Source organism: Ursus americanus, chromosome 26 (assembly GCF_024610735.1).
Source record: "Ursus americanus isolate L20-20 chromosome 26, mUrsAme1.1.p, whole genome shotgun sequence".
In the NCBI taxonomy this organism is placed as follows: Eukaryota; Metazoa; Chordata; class Mammalia; order Carnivora; family Ursidae; genus Ursus; species Ursus americanus.
The window spans coordinates 11,118,749-11,138,787 of NC_142152.1; the positions used below are offsets into that span (position 1 = coordinate 11,118,749).

A 20,039-nucleotide genomic window follows, 5' to 3' on the forward strand; every position below is an offset into this window, starting at 1 on the left:
ATGATTTATATTTCAACTATTATCTGATTCAATATTGTATTAGGTAAAAATCTTATCTCTCCTACTACATTAAAGGTACCTAAGAGCAGGATCTATTTCTGGTTTATTCTATCATCCCATAGTAGGCACAAAAAATACACATTAAACAACTAAAGAATCCAATAGGAAAAGAAATTCCTTAATACAAAGTTAACTTATAGGGATAATAGTCCTGTTTTCCCAAATTAACCTTATATAATAAAAATGTGTTAGGAGATTAAAGTAAATAAAATACAGCAATATGACATATGACATAATATGACATATGACATCTGTGTTGGTAGGTTTGTACATGACTATTCTATTTTTTCTATGTGCTCATAAGATTTATTGGTACCTCAAATTAGAAAGATATAGTATGTTATACTTCACTTTACTTCAGAGAGTAAAAACCATAAATTTTTACCATATCAGGCAAAAGAGAAAATTCCAAATCACTGTTCACTTCCCAGAAGAAACCTGAATTGTCCAATATGAGTGGCTGCACTGCACAATCTGCCAGTAGAATGTTTGCACATCAAAGAAGCTGTTTCTAGGTAAACGCATCACAGAGGTCCAAGGAAGGGAAAAGTCCTCCTAAAGGGATGCAGTAAGGCCTATGGTTACATCCCTAATTAATGAAGTGAAAACATAAAGTGGTTTTCATCCAGCATTGGTAAACTTAAGAACTCTTAAGAAAGTGATCCCACTGAAAATATACCTTCCAGTAAATGTGAAATTTGGGGTCTTTCTTTTGTGAAATTCTTGAAATATTTTAAATTTTTGTCTCCAATACCTACACCTCTTCAAGGGAGAAGTACTTTGAGAGGAGAAAATGATTGATTCAATATGCTATTCCTAAAGCAAAAGATGATTTGTCCGAAACACTGATATTCTAATTCTTGGGAAATACTTTTACTCTAGAGAAAGTGTGTGTCTATTACGTATTCTTGATACCAGAATCCTTAGGATTATATTTCAAATATCACCTAATCTAGTGGTTCTCAACTCTGCATCTCAAAGAAAACAAAAAAATACCGATACCCTGATCCCATTCCCAGTTCTGACTTGAGATTGGTCTACATTGGAGGCCACACATAATCTTTTCTCTTTAAAGCTATATAGGTAATTTTAATGTGACTTTAGGGTTGAGAATGACTGTTCCACTATTTTCATTTATAAATGATAAAGAGGCAGCAAGAAGTGATATTCACTGGAATGAGAGTAATAGTTAATAACTAAACTAGGAAAATAAATATTCTTTTTTTTCCCCTAAAAAAGATTCTAAAAATTACATCCCCGAGCAGCAGGAATATAAGTATGAACAAGGGGGCACCTGGGTGGCCTAGCGGTTAAGCATTTGCCTTCGGCTCAGGGCGTGATCCCGGCGTTCTGGGATCGAGCCCCACATCAGGCTCCTCCGCTGGGAGCCTGCTTCTTCCTCTTCCACTCCCCCTGCTTGTGTTCCCTCTCTCGCTGGCTGTGTCTATCTCTGTCGAATAAATAAATAAAATCTTTAAAAAAAAAAGTATGAACAAGACAGGAAATGTATTACAAAGCTCACATTCTGGTGGAAAAAATGAACAAGTATCTAAATAAAATCATCCTACACAGGGATAGGTGTTGTGAATAAAATAGGCTAATATGACAGTTACGAGGTAAATGAGCAGGCAACTTTTGATAATGTAGTCAAAGAAGTCCTGTTTTACATGTATTAACATAAATCATATTATACATTTTGTTGGATAATCTGCTTTTATCACTTAACAATGTGTGAAAGCTATCCTATACATCTATACACATCTATTACCTATCCTATCCTTTAATAACTATATCTGTCCTGATGGAAATTTTTTACTATTGAAAACAACACTTCGGTAAATATATCTTTGTGTATAAGTGTAAATATTACTTTAGGATAAATTCCTAAAAGGGGTATTAGAAGGTCAAAGAAGGTTATATTTGAGGTACCTGGGTGGCTCAGTTGGTTAAGTGTCTGACTCTTGATCTCAGGTTAGGTCTTGATCTCAGGGTTGTGAGTTCAATCCCCACATTGGGCTTCATGCTGGGCGTGGAGCCTTCTTAAAAAAAAGAAAAATACATTTAAGTTTCTGATAGATATTATCAAATTACCCTCAAAAAGGTTGTAAAAAATGAAGCTTTTGCAAAAAGGATATACTTTTTTTTCAAGCAAGTGACAATAAGATCATTTGAATGAAAATATTTTCTCTTTCTATTCTCTGTGAAATGATCGATTCTCAATCTTTACTTGATTTGACCAACCTGCAATATATTTGAATTACCCCTTTTCCCATAATATACTTTCTTTACCTGTCTTCTAAAGCTGTTTGCCTTTGTGGTTTTCCTCATATCACGCTGCACTCTGCTTTTCAATCTATCCTCCTGGTTCTTCCTCACCTCCTTGAATTCTGAATACTGAAGTGCCCTAGTCCTTGGTCCTCTCTCTACCTACATCCAATCCCTTCATGGGCCCTTACCTAATCTGTCCTTAAATATCTATTTCCATTTAGATGTCAAAGAGGCATCTGAAAAACTCTAATAAAACTGAATTAAAACTCAAAACCTCCTCCTGCCACAGTGTTATTTCAAATCAATAAATGACAACTCCACTTTTCCAGTTGCTCAAGCCAACTCCTTTCTTTTATTACCCCAACTTTCTCCTTTCATTCAGGTTTCTGCTCAAGTCAGATTTCCCAGAGAAATCTTTCTTACAATTCTAAGAGTACTCTCCTGCCTCTTAACCACTATTACCCATCCTCTTAGCTTGCCTATTTTTAAAAAATGACATCTCAATATCTAAAATTATATATTTGTTTAATTGATCATTGTTTCACTTACCAGAATATTAGCTGGGGGCAGGAACTTTGTTGGTTCGCTATGGTATCTCTAGCACCACGAGCAGTATTTTTTGTTGTTAGCACAGAAGACACTCAGTAACTATTTGCTCAATGAATGAATGAATTATGCAGATGATACAAAGACATTATTATTATTATTATTATTATTATTATTATATTATTGAAAACCAGGCTGTAGAGGTAGCAAAAGCAATATATTTAGAGACGAAGGAAGGTTTGGGGCCTATCCCAGGAACAGCTATACAGCTTGGGCAAGTTATCCTTCAGTCTATTTCTCCATCTGTAAATTGGGGTTTTGCCATCTTCCTCAGCAAACAAGACAGCTGAAATAGTCAATATCTATTTGGTACTATAAGCCACAGAAGTTTCACTACCTGTAATTTACCAGGAACATTTGGTTCAATTTTCCTCTTAATTTTACTTGTTCTGGTCAAACACAATATAATGGCACGTGTTCAGAGGTCCTCATATTAAGTTATTATATTATGCCACTATATTATGTTTTATTAAGTTGTGCTTTTTTCCTAATTGTTTTAAAATTTAAATTCAATTAATTAACATATATCATTGGTTTCAGAGGTAGAGATCAATGATTCATCAGTCTTAATAATACCCAGTGCTCATTATCTCTTGTGCCCTCCTTAATGTCCATCACCCCCTTCCCTCCCGCAACCCTCAGTTTGTTTCCTATGATTAAGAGTCTCTTATGGTTTGTCTCCCTCTCTGGTTTCATCCTGTTTTATTTTTTCCTCTCTTCCCCTATGATCCTTTGTTTTGTTTCTTAAATTCCACATATCAGTGAGATCGTATGATAATTGTCTTTCTCTAATTGACTTATTTCGCTTAGCATAATACACTCTAGCTCCATCCACGTTGCTGCAAATGGCAAGATTTCATTTTTTTTATGGCTGAGTAGTACTCCATTTTGTGTGTGTGTGTGTGTGTTTGTGTGTGTGTGTGTGTGTATCACATCTTCTTGGCGTAAATACCCAATAGTGCAATTGCTAGGTTGTGGAGTAGCTCTATTTTTACCTTTTTGAGGAATCTCCACACTGTTTTCCAGAGTGGCTATACCAGCTTGAATTCCCACTAACAGAGTAGGAGGGTCCCCCTTTCTCATATCCTCACCAACATCTGTTGTTTTCTGATTTGTTAATTTCAGCCATTCTGACTGGTGTGAGGTGGTATCTCACTGTGGTTTTGATCTGTATTTCCCTGATGCTGAGAGATGTTGAACATTTTTTCATGTGTCTGTTGGCTATTTGGATGTCTTCTTTGGAGAAATGTCTGTTCACGTCTTCTGCCCATTTCTTGAGTGGATTATTTGTCCTTTGGGTATTGAGTTTGATAAGTTCTTTACAGATTTTGGATACTAGCCCTTTATCTGATATGTCACTTGCAAATATCTTCTCCCATTCTGTCAGTTCTCCTTTGGTTTTGTTAACTGTTTCCTTTGCTGTGCAAAAGCTTTTTATCTTGATGAAGTCTCAATAGTTCATTTTTGCCTTTGTTTCCCTTGCCTTTGGACAAGTGTCTAGCAAGAAGTTGCTGCGGCCCAGGTCACTGAGGCTGCTGTCTGTGTTCTCTAGGATTTTGATCGATTCCTGTCTCACATTTAGGTCTGTCATCCATTTTGAGTCTATTTTTGTGTATGGTGTAAGGAAATGGCCCAGTTTCATTCTTCTGCATGTGGCTGTCCAATTTTCCCAACACCATTTGTTGAAGAGACTGTCTTTTTTCCATTGGATATTCTTTCCTGTCCTATTGAAGATTAGCTGTGTTTCTAATATGTCCTCCTGTGCAAATTACCAGAAAAAATTTTCACCAAAAATTCTTTAATTCTACTATGGTGTTGGTTGTACAAGTCTGTAAATATACTAAAAATCATTCAGTTGTACGCTTAGGTGAATTTTCTGGCATATAAATTATACCTCAATAAAACTGTTATTTATAAAGCAAAAATTTGCTCTAATTCCATATATGAGGCTACTGTAAAATATCCTCAGAATTTAGAAATAAGGCAAAAGCAACTACCAAAAGTCTCCTCCACCCCCCCAAAAAGAACACAGTTCAAAAGATGAGCTCTGCCATTAGTGAAACATGCCACCTAAAAAATGGTTTATAAAAGAAACTTAGATACTTGGTCAAATCCAAAGTGACCTGAACAAAATCGCTATCTCAATGAGATATCTGCACCCTCATGATCATTACAGCATTATTTACAGTAGCCAATATAAGGAAACAACCTGTACCTGTAGAGGGGAGAATGGATAGAGAGAATGTGATACACAATCCTACCCACCCACCCACAAGATCATTCAACTATAAAAAAGGAAATGCTGCCTTTTAGGATAACATGGACCTTTAGGGTACCCAAGTGAAGTAAGAGAAAGATAAATACTGTAAGGTATCTATATGCGGAATCTAAAGCAGCCCGTTTCATATAAATAGAATAGAATGGTGATTGCCAGGGCATACGGATGCGGGTCAAAGGGTATAAACTTCCAGGTATAAGATGAGTAAGTTCTGGGGATCTAATGTTCAGCATGGTGACTATAACCAACAATAGTTAAGAGAGTAGATCTTAAATGTTATCGCCACACACAGGGCTATTGTAATTATGTGAGAGAATGGAGATGTTAAGTAATCTTATTGTAATTATTTCATGTCTACCAAATCATCACACTGTACATCTTAAACTTACATACCTTATGTTAATTCTCTCAATAATATCGGGGAAGAAAATAAACAAAGTGCCCTGTACAACTTAACTTTAGAGCTATCCTGGGATGACTGTAACCTGAACATGGTAAGAACGCAGCTTATTTCCTGGGGCAGAGCGCACAAACGCCCCAGCTCGCTTTGGCAGAGTGGACGCCCGCGGGGAGGGAGTGTCTGCCGTTACGGGTCGCTCGGGGGTTAGTTTACGTAAGGCCCGCGTCCTCTCCAACCCTACATCTGCACCAGGAAGCTGACAAAATCTAGGCTTGCAGAGCTGACGACCCTCCCCGCACTGACCGACCCCGAGGTCACCCCGGGCACTTGGAGCCACGCGGCGCTCCAGCTCAGAGGGGCCTGAAACAGCGCGATGGCTCCGACCCTAGCCGAGCAGGCGCCACCCGAGATTTTTAAAACGGTTAGGGGCGCCATCCCGACCCTCCGACTCAGAATACGGGTGGGAGCCCCACACCAGTCTGACAGCGCCGGGGGCGATAACGCCAGAAACGAAGCCGCCTCACGCCCTGCGGGTTTCACCTCTGCGAGCCAGCCCTGAGGCCCACCACGTACTGCGCGCCGGAGTCTGCCCAGAACTTCCCCTGGGAAGCCGCACCCTCAGCCCCCGGCGCGACACCTTTCCCAGCGCCCAGGCGTGTCCTGGAGACGCGCCTCGCTCCCGCGCGCGCGAAACTGTTCTCCCGCGAGAACGCCCCTCGGGCTCCGCCCGCTGCTCCGCCCACGAAGGGCTGTGCTCGAAACTCCACCCCTCTTCAGCGAGTTCCCCGCCCCACACGAAGGCGCAATCTGAAACGGCTTCTTTCACGAGCCAATCATTTCCACCAGCCACTCATCACCGAGTTCCTCCATCTTTCCGAGGCATGAGACGTCCAAATCCCAGCTCTTGGCTGCATTAGGGCCTCTGTCCTTCCGCATTGCGCACGCTCGTCGAGGGGGGGGGGGCGCAGGCGCAGAAGCACGACCTCCGGGGGTAGTCCCTAAACACGTGGGTTGGGTTGTTCCGCGCAGCTGTGGAGCTCGTGGATCCTCAATTTTGGTCGTGTCCATCGTGGGCAGCGGACTAATAAAGGCCATGGCACCGGCGGAAATCCTGAACGGGAAGGTGGTCTCCGCGTAAGCACCTGTCGTTTTTAGGGCATGTTGGGCTGCAGGCGAGGGCTCTGAGCAGAGTGTGGAGGTCCCCACGTTCCCCCCCCCTTTTTTTTTTTGCTAGAGGGACACACGTAGCGCCAAGAGTAAGGCCAGCCGGTGGGGAGGGAGGGCATAGTATTGAATCCGTCACACCTGAAGATCGGCCCCCTGCAGTCACAGAATGGGGCTTTGGGCACGGTCCGAGTTTCTAGAAAGGCTGCCTGGTGTCTGGGTCTGCTGGCTATTGTGTTTTGGACCAGTACTTTTAACCGGCCCGACTGTGCCCCCAAAATGCAGCTACTGACGGCTTTCTGCCAGAAGAGTGTGGCTGAGACTGTCCGAAGCGCAATAGTCAGAATTCATTAATGCAATTTACCCCCTCACCCTGTAATTCAGAGGTGAGGAGACAGATTAATGAAGTGAAAAAACTTGACAAGGTCATAAGGCTGATTAGCGATGGAGTGACTCCTTCCAGCCTTGGTTTTTTCCACTACACCTGAGTCATCATTTGCTAAGTGGAACCTAGTAAAAACTTCCTTTTCCTTCAGTTTCATGCTCTTCTAAAAACCTTGTCTCCCTCCAGGCCCTGGAGTTACTTTCAAGTTTGGCTTTTGAGTCCTGCGACTATTCCCTATTGCATTTGACCTCTGCTTGTTGTTCCTCTACGGGAAATCTAAATGCCTAACTAGTGGATATGATTGCCAAACTTACTCCCAGGAAGTACACCCTGCTGCTTTTTGTCTGGGAGGTGAGGAATGGAGAAATACCAGAGTAGAAGAGGGAAAGATATATCTTGTGTGACTCTCCTGCCAGTTGATCTTCGGACCTTTGACCTCACCAGTTATTTACTAATTGCTGTATTTGGCAATAGTCATTGTCCTCTGTGAACTTTCCAACTCTGTGAGTAAAGGTTTTTGAGTGTGTTAGGGAGTCCTTGTTGGTGAAACCCACCCTGGGGCAAAATGATTTTTCCTGGAAGGTAAACATGGTGGACAAAGAATGTGAGATGTACAGTAAATGGTAATGAATCTTTCACATTGTTAAAGAGGAACTCCAGACATTTAGACTAGAAATCACAAAACTTACATCTGAGTGCTTTTCAACTTATGCTGTGCTCAACTGCATTGTTTCGGCTTGACTTTGCTTTTTGTTCACTTATAGTCAAACATACTGCCTTTACCAGTGGCTTTTTCTGATAGTCTTCCTTTTTAAAAGGCTGTTTGAAGAGATAATTTAGGCTTGCTTCCTGGCAGGCCACTGAGAATAGGTACTTAATAACGTTTTTGTTGAGTGGAGAGAAGTTAAATATGTTTGCTCCATAAAGGCCAATACATGCATTGTCTTGTTTATGTCTATATCCCAAACACCTAGAAACCTTTCACTCCTTAGTAGTTGTGTGGCTTTAAGCAATTTAGTTAACCTGTGTATACCAGAACTTCCTCAGATGTAAAATAAAAATAATATCTAAGCCATTGAGTTGTTAGGAGAATTGAACGAATTTTTAGCTGAAGAGCATTTAGAATTGTTCCTGGCACATAATAAGTGTTCAATACATGGTAGCTGTGTTAATGATTAGAAATTAGTTCATGTAGGGGCGCCTGGGTGGCACAGCAGTTAAGCGTCTGCCTTCGGCTCAGGGCGTGATCCCGGCGTTCTGGGATCGAGCCCCACATCGGGCTCCTCCGCTGTGAGCCTGCTTCTTCCTCTCCCACTCCCCCTGCTTGTGTTCCCTCTCTCGCTGGCTGTCTCTATCTCTGTCAAATAAATAAATAAAATCTTTAAAAAAAAAAGAAATTAGTTCATGTATACATAGATGATTGATTCATTATCTTTTTGACAGTGATAGCTGCCTTGAGATCAATGTCAGTGATTCTCAACAGTAACTCACATTAAAGTCACTTAGGGAGCTTTTTGTTTTTATTTCTTTTTATTTAAATTAAATAAGAATACATAAATGAGTGTGCCTATCGCAAGTATACAGCTCAGTGAATTTTTTGCCACTGAACTTACCTGAGTAGCACCCAGATCAAGAAGTGGCATTGGCACCCCCAGAAGTCCTCCCTCCTATACCCTCCAGTTACCATCCCCCACAAAGGTAATCATTTTCCTGACTTCTAACACTGTAGATTAATGGTGCTTGTCTTTGAACTTTATATGAATGGCATTGTACAGTATAAAGACTTCTGTGTCTGGCTTCTTTCAATTAACATTGTGTTTCTGAGATTATTTCATATTGCATGTAGTTCATTTACTCTCTTTGCTGTATTGTATCCTATATGAATTTGCTACTATTTACTCATGTGGACATTTAGTTTCTAGTTTATGGTGGTATGAGTTGTAACTACTATGAGCATTCTTTTTTTTTTTTTTTTTTTTTTAGATTTTATTTATATGAGAGAGAGCATGAGCAGGGGGAAGGCAGAGGGAGAGGGAGTAGCAGACTCCCCACTGTGCTGGGAGTCTACCCTGGGGCTTGATCCCAGGACCCCAAGATCATGACCTGAGCCAGTCAGATGTTTAATCAGCTAAGCCACCCAGGTGTCCATGAGCCTTCTTTTACATGTCTTTTGGTGGAACATACACACATTTCTGTTGGTTGCATATCTAATAGTAGAATTGTAGAGTAGTAGGATAAATATGTCTAATTGGTTTTAGTAGAAATTGCCTGTCTTTTCCAAGATAGTTTTGCCTATGTAGTCTCATAGGGTACTTGTGAAAAATACCAATGCTTGGGTGCCCACACCAGACTGATTTAATTGGAATTGCTAACAATAAGCCACTGGATTCAAATATTCTCTAAATATTTTAAAAGCTCATTTCTATGATTCTAATGCATCCTGAAAGTTGAGAACCACGTATTTAAAACCTTAGGTGTAAATCTAGTTCTCATCATTGAAGTATGGCAGTGATTTGGTTATAAGGATTGAAAACATTTTCTGGAAAAGACTTCCAGGTACTGGAAGGTTCCTCTACCCAGCCCGTTCAGAGTTGACTTGGCTCACTTTTTACATTGCCCTGTGGTGAAGCGATTAGTTAGTTCCTACTAACAATTTTAGACTAAGGTCTCTTTGTACTTATAGATCTTTCTTTCATGTGTTAATAAAATGGCTCAGAGACTGCCATACTTTAGCACCTTGACCTTCATGGAGAGCTCGACTCCAAGAGCTGGTACTGATCACAGTTCCTCAGAGAGAGGGAGCTTTGGAAGGTGTTCAGCCTTCTTGGGTCATGGGTTCATGCAGTCCCCCAGCAACTTGTGCTGAGGCTGCAACAGGCTTCCGACTCTTGGGCTATGGCTCTGGGGGGATCCGAACAAAAAAGTACTTCTTACAGCATGAGTGGGTTGGACACTATGTGCAGCCTCTGGGCAAGGTGTCCCCACCTGTCCTCTTTTACTAGGTTTAGGGACACTCTTGAGAGGAAAGGTAAGTGAACTTACATGGCAACCAGGGACCCTGTAGGGAAGGGGTCCCCTATCCTCCAAGTTTGCAGGTCAACTTTCTTCGTTGCCAGCAACTATTGGTTCTCTCTAGGGATAAATTTGCAAACCTTCAAGGGCCCTGGGCAGTCTTTACCCTGATACAGTGTTTGAACTGTAAAATCTCTTACTTGGAGGGAGAAAGAGTGGGACAGGTCATAGAGTTCCACAGTCAGAATGTCTCCAAAACCCAGTCCACTCAATCCATCCCATCCTGCAGCTGAAAGTGGTGTGATTTGGCCAAAGGTCACTAGGCTGGTTAATGCAGAGGTTCAGCTGGGACCAAGTCATCTTCTTCGCCCAGTACATGGTGTTTTTCACTCTATCAGGCACTTAACTACTTTGCTAAAAGGAATTTCGTAAACTAATCTTTTTCTTTGCAGCAGTCTTCCTTTCACTGCCATGCTTCCCACTCTGCTGAGAAAGACCGTGCTTGACTTTGGTCTACTTTTATTATTCTTCCTTTATACTTTCCTCGGAGACAGGACTAGACAGAGTTCATCATTCCAGATTCCATCTCTGCCTGTTCTACCCTGTGGGAAATCTAGTTGCCCAATTATCTCCCTTTGGAAGGAAAACCCCCATTTCTCCCTTAAGGGGAGTTCCAAGACCGCACCGTGAGTTTGACAGTTGGGAGAGATCTGAGTGTTAGAGGCAAGTGTGTGTCATTTTTGGATATTTATTCACTTTTCAACAAATATCCATATGCCTCCTGTATGCAAGCACTCTTCAGGCGTAGAGACTATGGTAACCCGATAGCCCAAAATAGCCCAAATCCCTGTTTTTGGAGTTTGCACCCTCTTGGGTAGACAGAGACAATAAAATAGGTACAAAAATATGAAGTAGTGAGAAGTGCCAAAGGAAAAACCAGAGCAAGGAAGAGGAACAGAGATTTCTGAAGCATGGGGGGACTGTAATTTTAAATATGGGAATTAAGCTCATACTTACCGTAAGGGTGACTTTGGGGCAAATATTTGAAAGTGGTGGAGCTGTGGGCCTCCCAGTTATGGGGAAGGGAGTTCCTGACCAAAAACACAGCCTGTGCTGTGGACCTTTGACCTCACTGATTATTAAATGACTGCCTCAGGATCAACAGTGATGGCCCCAGAGAACCAGACTGAGCAGAGCTGCTGGGTGAAGGACACTGTCATTGGTGGTGAAAGTCCACCCTGGCTTGATGGAGGTGTGCTTTAAGAGATTATTCAATGTGTGGGGGGGTGCCTGAGTGGCTCAGTCAGTTGGGTGTCTGCCTTTGGCTCAGGTCATGATCCTTGGGTCCTGGGATCCAGCCCCATGTCACGCTCCCTGCTTGGTGGGGAGCCTGCTTCTCCCTCTGCCGCTCCCCCTGCTTGTGCTTGTGCGTGCATTCATGCTCTGTCTGTCTCTCTCTCTGTCAAATAAATAAAGTCTTTAAAAAGAGAGAGATTATTCACAGGAGTGGAAATTAGGTGGAAGAACCACCCTGAATTGGTTTTTAGGCTAGAAATTATGATTCTTACCTATGTGTTCTTTTCAAAGTGGAGCCTACTGAATCTTGCGTAATTTGTTTGCCCTTCCCTTCTCTTTGTTTGCTATACTGGAGCCCACTCCCTCCGTTGGTGGCATTTTTCTTGGTCAAGTGTTCTTTTTGGAAAGACTGGTTGTGAAGAGGTAGGGATTTGCTGCTTGTCCGGCCAGTGAGAAAAGGTGGTTTTAGTTCTTGTAGGTTGAGCAGAGCAGGTTAGGTAAGTCTGTAAGCTCCCTGTGGGCCATGTCCCCAGAGCTAGATACAGCAGTGCCCCTTCTGTGGATCCCTGGGTAACTTAGCTTACCTCTTTGTGCCTTAGTTTCTTCATCCGTATGTTGGAGCAGTAATGGCACCTAATTCATAAGGTTGTTGAAATTAAATGAGTCATACTTGTAAAGCATTTAGAGCAGTTCCCTGGCACATAGTGAGTTTTAATGAATTGGTGCTTAGGAAGTACCTGTTGAATAAACAAGTCGTGTTTGTGTTTATTCAGGCTGTATTTTTGGCAGCTGGCTTATAACCTAGAACCTGAAAGTTAGAATTTATCTTGTGGTCAAAGATAAAAATGGAACCGTGGCTATACATTTAGCTCCAGGGCCAGAAGAACTTTTTCTGGAAACAGAATTTGCTCATCACAGGGAAGGGCTACTAAATGTTGATAAGCTTTTTATTTTGTCCTGTAGATAAAATACCCATAGATCTTTTCGTGCTTAAAAAAAATTGCCTATAGTGAGATCCAAAGTGCAGGCCTTTCACAGGTTTTCTGGAGCCTTGAATGGCCAAGCTGGTTTGACTCTGGGAGCCTTGCAGGGGAGCAGGTGGGGCCTTCTGGGAAGTTGTAAATAGTCCCTGCAGCCAGGCTATGGAGTCTAGTTATCCTTGGCAAAGTCTGGAGCTGGCAGCTAACTACTGTGACCATGCCACCAGCAAAAGTCCTGACTGAGGACGTGGTCCAAGAATAAGTGTCCTCATCCTTCAGGAAGGTTGGCTCAGGCAGCTTGGGATTTGGACAGTGAGGCTTTGAGTAGGGGTGTGTCCCCTTTGTATCTCCATTTGCAGGAAGAATCCTCTGGAAGAAGGATCGTCAGCCCGACCTAACACAGAGGAGGGTGCCTGGAGCAGAGGGAAAAGGCTCCCTCTCCTTCCACTGCCCCTGGTAGGGCCTGGGCAGGGTAGAGATTAAGGCCTTGTGTGGCCAGGGCAAGTCTGTCAGCCTCACTTTCCTCTTCCACACTGTGGGGGTGGTGGTAGCTATGTTTATATCCTGGGGTTGTGGAGAGGATTGGAAGGGTGTGTAATGTCAGGCTTTCGGAACAAGCCTGTGTGCTGTGTTTGCCACAGTGTTCTCTGACATCCGATCCGTAGTGCAGAAAGCCCCTGAGCACCCCTGCACCGTGCAGTTTGCTCCCCCTGCTACTTTCCCATCAGGTGTGTCCTGGTACCGTCTATAAATCCGTGAGCTTGAAGGAGTGAGTGGCTAACGGTGCCACAGGCAGGATTCCTCAGCCACCCAGGCCACCTCGCCCTCCATTTTGCAATTTCTGAAACTCCGGCCAGAAGGAGTGACTTGACCAGGAGTGACAGGCTGGTGGCAGGGACTGCACAGTGTATTCCCCTGCCTTGCCAAGGGCTTGTCACTTGCTTGCTAAAAGGAACTCCAAGCTTGTATCCACTGGATTTGGCTCTTCCTGTTAGGAGATGAATGAATTAATCTGTTTGGAAGGCTTCCAAACTGCTTCTCTTCAGAGAGTCATTTTCAAGGTTGGAGATGCATCAAACCTTGCTGTGTTAGCTAGGCTTTTCTTTTCCCCCTTGATGAAAAGCTCTTCCTGGAGCCTGGGCAGGAGAGGCACGGCTTCGAGTTGCTGGTGCTTGAGGAGTACCAAGAAATAGGGAGTATTTCTGTAAAAGGTTTTGCCAGAGCCTGTAAGAAATTTATCTTTGTTGACTTAACATGATAAACCATCTTTCCTTTTGGTGCCCAAGTACTGGTCCCTGTTTATTTAGTAAGCAGCCTTTTCAACCTAAGCCCTTTTTACACAAGATTTTCCTTTAGCCGTCTCTAAAAGCAGGAAGCTCAGGTCTTTGTGAGGCTTTTCTCAGATAAGCGCTCTGAGCCTCCTCTTCCCCTCCACCCCATCTGCCACCTTCTTTCCACATTCCCCTTGGATGACAATCCAGAGGCCTGCTTGGGACTCGGGGCCATCATTAGCTCTAATGGCCAGACTGTGGTTAATAGACTAATTCTGGGTATTGGGCTCTCACTTACAGATCCTCATACTTGGGGCCATCCCGTGATGTCTCACAACTGTTGCCACCAAATAATGCTTACAAAATGGTGGCCTAGAGGTCGGATATAGTTATATGTTTTGTTGGGCTTACGGAGTTATTTTTAAAAATTGGGTTACTTCCCAATACATTTATGTGTATAATTATACCCCCAAATCTGGATGCCTGACTTTCGAAAGAAGATGGAAAGCTTAGCAATGCTGTACTCCCTATTCTTAATGTCACCAATTTGTGAGATCAGAGTAGAAGCTGCCCCCTCACCCATGTGAGGGGGGAGGGAGGTGGGACCGCATTGTTCAGGAATCCTACCACACCTGCTTGTGTTCACCTGAACTCTGACAGTGCTTTTTTCTTTGTGACCTTTCTCTAATGCACTTTTTTTCTCTCTCTCTAATGAACTTTTAATCCACTTTTAATTGCTACCTTTTATGAAGCCTTTCTTGACTAGTTCAACCTAGTTTCCCAGGTCCTTTGTTCCTTCTAGATCAGTGGTTCTCAAATGGGGCCAGTTTTGCCCTTTTTCTCCATCCCAGGGCACATTTGGATGTGTCTGGAGGCATATTTGGTTGTCGTATGGGGAGTGGCTGTGCGCTAGTGGCATCACGAGGTAGAAGCCAGGGCTGCTTCTACTAAGCACCCTACAGTGCACAGAAGAGCCCCCCCCCACAAAGAATATCTGGCCCAAATGTCAGTAGTGCTGAGACTGATAAACCCTGATCTAGAAACTTAAGGTAAGTAGTTATTTTACGGTTGTGTATATGGATGACTTGTACACTCACTGGGAATTAGAAGATTCATTAGAATTTTATACCATTTAGCCATTTTCATGTCATGAATATCAGGCAATTTACCTTCCATAGGTCTTTGAGAGAGTCTGAGAGAGTTGGGTGCAAGAATTTATATTATAAATATTTATTGGAGCATAAAATAGATTCACATTAAGTGTTCAAATATATATTTGAGGTACTGTCAAATTTAGTATATATTTGCATTAATTATAATAATGCTTATTTAAAATATTTTATTCTTCAACACAATGAAGGAAAGTACTGATATTAGTTGACTGTTCTGTATACTGATATAATGTAGCCGTTACTATTACATCACGTATCAGTGAACACAGTCAGTTTTTTAAAGAAGGTAATTTAGTCTTTTAATTTGACTTAACTAGGAATTTGAAATATATGTATTTCTTGGAACACTAGGTGGCCTCACAATCACAGTGGTTTTTACAAGGCGCTACATGTTGTTTTTTTTAATTTGAAGGATTTTTTAGCAGTATAAAAGTTGTTATGGACAAACGAAATAAAACAACAAATGAACAACATGAAAATAAAACATTTGTGCTGTATCACACTGTTAAAATTTTACAACAATAATCTACTCCTTGGGAGAAGCAAAAGAAATTTGTGTCCTTTAGAAAAGACCTACATACTAAAGATGAATGTCTCTTCCTTTTTCTCCCTTTTCCTTTTCCACACTTACTCTGTGTACCTTTGAGAATCATTTGAGAATAACTCCTAAGCTTGCGCTGTATTTCAGTGTTTGTTAACTGAGGCAGCTTTATTTTCATCATGTAGATTTCTTAGGTGGTTAAACACCCTTTACTGCCTCCTTTTTCTACCTATGGCTTCTGTGGAAATGTCTCTGTTTGGTTACGTTTTAGCAATGCTTTTTTTCTCAGTCAGAAAATGTCCAAAATTTGAAAATGAGCCATCATGTTAAAGAACGAGTTGTAATTTGTAGTGGACTTTTCCAGGAATAATTGTACAAGACTTTGGGCAGAAGAGATCTGGGTGACTATTTACGGGTATTAGGACTCCTTGGGTGTAATGTGATTCTATAGGGAAGTGCACGTTTGACTTTTATTGATTAGGCTCTTTTACAACTGTATGTGGCAGAAGTTGACTTGGAGAAAACCAGTAGTAATGCACATGACTCTTTGTAGAAATTCAAGCACATTTTGACAGGTTAATATAAATGATTTCTACCTTGACTTTTGCCCCTTAGGGGGAAAAAAAAGATAACCCCAAACATTGCATTTTATTGGCCAATAGCAGTGCTTCTCAGCCTTGGGTCCCATTAACCTTTGGGCTCGATCATTGTTTGCTGTACTGTGCGTTGTAGGGAATTGAGTTGCGTCCCTCCCCTCTACCCACTAGATGCCAGTAGCAACTTAGTTAAAACTGCATCTGTGTCTGTTTGTATCTAATTGGCTGTGATTATTTTACTAGTATCGGTCTAACAGGACCAGAGACTGCAATGGTTTACTGCTGCTTTGTCTCACCACATTCACTGGTACTCTAGTACTGATTTCTCCTGCGTTGAGATGGAGGTATGTCTTCCCTGGGGTTTTAGAGAACGTTGAGGCAGGATGGTGAAACTCTGGCATTCAGAGGTCTGCTATTCAGGGATCAAGGGCATCTCTCCAAGTGCCTATTTCTGCCTCACTTTGCCCCAGAATCTTTTCCAGGATAGTGTGACTCATGGGCCATGGCTAGAAATCAAGGCATCTGCAACTCAAGGAAGTTTCTATTGATCTAGGAGGTTTCAGTGATTTAGAAATTATGCTAGCATTTTAGTTTTCTGGAAATAAGGAGCTATAAAAACTTAAGAGTTTCGTACCATTTAACTCATCACAGCTCTCTGACCCTAAAATAAAGGTAGATAAGGGAGTGTTAACTTTTTTCTCCAGATATGTCTTTTACAGTTTCTTAGCTTCAGGCATGCTTGACACTTGGCTTTTGTTATTACACTTTTCATTTCAGAGTTCTTCAGTTAGTGGCCAGCCCAGAAAACTAAGGCAGGGAAGAAGTTTTGAGGACCATGGAGACCTAATTCAACTGTCTTGATTTTTCTTTTCCTTACTAGAGCAGAAAACTTTCTGCCTATTACTTTAGTGTTCTGAGCTAATTCTTGCTGATGGTGGTTTATGTGCATTTTTAAATGTCTCATTGCTATTCTGATCACGTCTCATAGAGAGGCCTAAATGTTGGCTTTTAAACAAATCTTTCTAGTTGGAAGAATATCCTTGCTTAGTGCAACTTCAAAAACAATCCTGCTTCTTAGAAAAAGTTTAAGGGAGTCAGTGTAACTGATCTCAGTCTATGATCTTTTTTAGAAAAAAATTTGCATACTCAGACCCACTTAAATTACAGCGTAGAAAACACAGAACATTTTGGGACACCTGGGTGGCTCAGACGGTTAAGCATCCGACTCTTGGTTTTGGCTCAGGTCATGATCTCAGGGTCGTGGGATTGGGCCCCACTCAGGGAGTCAGCTTGAGATTCTCCCTTTCCCCCTCCCCCTGCTCTCACACACACTCTCTCAAATGAATAAAGAAACAAAAAAAAAAAAAAAAAAAGAAAATACAGAACATTTTGTTCTTTGCTCTTAAGCTACTGGGCTGAAATATTTCCCACCTGTACCACCTTGTAGTACGGGGATCTCATAGCTTGCTACCTGCTGGGCAAAAGTATTATTTTTAGTTGTCCCTAGAATCCTTTCTTCAGCTCTCAGGTGGCCATTATTCTAGAACCCTTATAAGATTTGGTAAATAAATTCACAGTATCAGTATGAAATCTGCTCTATGCCTTAAAATATTTGTGGTCGTCAGTGCTTCCAACTCTATTTTACAAACCCCCAAACCTCAGAGTCATCTGTAGCCCTGGCATTTTCTCTGTTTCATGTTCGTATATCTGGAATCCAACCACTTCTTGCCAGCATACCATAGATAGAGTAGTCTAAGACACCATCACCTCTGGCCTGGATTTTTGCAGTTTGGGTAACTTCTTGCTTGTGCCCCTGATTCTCACCTTTCTCCCTATAGTGGGTTCCCAATTCAGCTGCCTGGAGTAATCCTTTAGAAATGTTAAGTCCTATTCCGTCAGCCCTGTTTCAAGTCTTCTCATGGCTTCCCATGACATACACAATAAAAGAGGCTACCTCAGTCTACCTGATCTGGTTACTGCTTCTTCTTGGACCTCATTTACCCACTCAGGGCCTTTGCACTTGCTGGTTTTTCAGCCGGTTGGCTCTCAGAAAGCCGCAGGACTGCTCAGAGCCCATTTCTACATCTTTGGGAAGAGGAAAGCCTCTCCTCCCTTGGTTACCAACATTATTGAGAATCTCAGATACAGGTTTCCCCCACGATTCGAAAGCGTTGCTATGAAAACTTTCACAAGCCAAAGTGGCACAAAGCGAAGAAACAGTTACCATTAATATATATGGAAAATGTTTTGAGTGTTTCCAGACCCAAAAAATAACCTTGCTTAGGCTTTTCTGATACCTTAGGACACATCATGCTAATAGATGAAGAAAATAAATCAAGATAAAGCACAGATGCTCACAGTCAGAGTTCAGAGCTGCAGCGGCTCGATGCTGAGATGCTGAGTTCCCTGGAAGGGAGCTGGGTAGTGCCTCTGTAAGGGCTTGCTGCAAAACACACACTGAATGCTGTTTTTGTTTTTTGACTTTTTTCATAAAAGTGAAAATCCTCTCGATTTCTCTGGGTTAGTGAAAACAGGTACTAACGTAGGTCTTCCAGAAAAATGAAGTGGAGAAACCCGAACTGTTGAAAAGCAGGGGATACTTGTATCGAGCCGTTATTGCTGTTGTTTCTTATTATTGTCTTACATTGGGCCTAGAGATGGTTTTTCCCCCCAGTGAATTTTGTTTGGGTTTATTAAAGGAGAGCCAGTAGGAACCTGTGTCTTAGTCTGTTCCCAATTCAGCAGCCAGGAGTAGCCCGCTCTCCATCCAGTCATGCAGGGGAAGCAGCCAGGGCTGGAACTGCTGGGGTGTTTCAGTGGCAGGCCAGTGGAAAACGTGGCGGCTCCAGTACTTCCTCTTCTCTTGTGTCACAGCAGAGCTGTGGCCTCTGTCAGGTCAAATCCCAGGAAAAGAAAGTCCAACAGTCTATTCATTCTTTTGAACTATATTATTGTATAGGATAATTCATACAATTGATTTTTAAAAATAAGGTCACTAGCTAGAAATACAGTTTCGAACTCTTAAGGATGACTTCTTGTATCGTTCAACGTTCTTACCATTGATGAGGCTAATCCAGATAATCTATTTCTTATGACACCTATGCCTATTTATGTCAGTGGTTTGTAAAGTGTGGAGAACTGGAGCAGGGAGTAACTACACTAGAAAGAGGGAAGGGATGTTTGCTAATGTCCGTATGTAGTTGTATGTCAGAGGTGTTTAAGATGAAGAAAGGCAGATGACAATAATGGTCCTTCACCAGAGACAGAACCTGTTCAAGTTCATGACTGTATCATAACTGGGCAAAGTTGGACTATTTTGAATATTTTCTTATGGATGTAATTTAATGTACTTGATGTCCTGTCGTATTGTTGAGAAGTTTCATGTTGTTTCATGAGAGGTTATACTTTTGACCTCGTATTTAATCCTTTTGTAAGGAAAATTCTTCTGTGAATTAGAATATAATTTCTAAATTCATAATGACTTTGGAGTGGGATTCATCGATTATCATTCAGCCTTATGTGGATACCCTGTGATCATCTTACCAGGGAAAGTTGAGTGGGTATGAGCTGTAGTTCTTTCCTACAAAAGTTTTTCATATAGCACCTGGAGAGAGAAAATGTTGAAAAAGATGAGGATTAGCAGCCTTCCGGAAGTGTTGGTTCAAGTTTTCATTTGTTCACTGTATGATCTTGAATGCCGTCAACTAAAATGTTTTTTTCTTTTTTTTTAATTTAAATTCAATTAGTTAACATATAATGTATTATTTGTTTCAGGGGTACAGGTCTGTGATTCACCAGCCTTATATAATACCCAGGGTTCGTTACAACACATACCCTCCCCAATGTCCATCACTTAGTTACCCCATCCCTCCACCCCCCTCCCCTCCAGCAGCCCTCAGTTTGTTTCCTGTGATTAAGAGTCTCTTATGGTTTGTCTCCCTCTCTGATTTTGTCTTGTTTCATTTTTACTCTCTTCCCTTATGATCCTCTGCCTTGTTTCTTAAATTCCA

At 41.8% G+C, this 20,039-nt stretch overlaps 2 protein-coding genes across 9 annotated transcripts in view; one reads left to right on the forward strand and one right to left on the reverse strand.

Annotated features, from left to right (window-relative positions):
* The window catches only part of LOC123800655 (coiled-coil domain-containing protein 170-like), a 45,769-nt gene extending 39,418 nt beyond the window's left edge, over positions 1-6,351 (reverse strand). Inside the window, exons 1-5 of one of the 8 annotated variants that reach the window (XM_087855994.1) lie at positions 6,186-6,350; positions 2,878-2,976; positions 1,990-2,099; positions 1,355-1,510; positions 446-615 (exon numbers count right to left, since the gene is read on the reverse strand). The gene's annotated coding sequence lies outside the window, so the exon portion shown is untranslated. Of the gene's footprint in view, positions 1-445; positions 616-1,354; positions 1,511-1,989; positions 2,100-2,877 lie in introns of all 8 variants that reach the window. The other 7 variants (XM_087855992.1, XM_087855995.1, XM_087855993.1 and 4 more) reach the window with 7 other exon arrangements.
* Positions 6,352-6,587: 236 nt separating this feature from the next.
* MTHFD1 (methylenetetrahydrofolate dehydrogenase, cyclohydrolase and formyltetrahydrofolate synthetase 1) overlaps positions 6,588-20,039 on the forward strand; it is a 54,099-nt gene continuing 40,647 nt past the window's right edge. Inside the window, exon 1 of the mRNA XM_045810494.2 lies at positions 6,588-6,746. Coding sequence (XP_045666450.2) covers positions 6,706-6,746 — 41 coding nt within the window. The 5' untranslated portion in view covers positions 6,588-6,705. The remainder of the gene's footprint in view (positions 6,747-20,039) is intronic.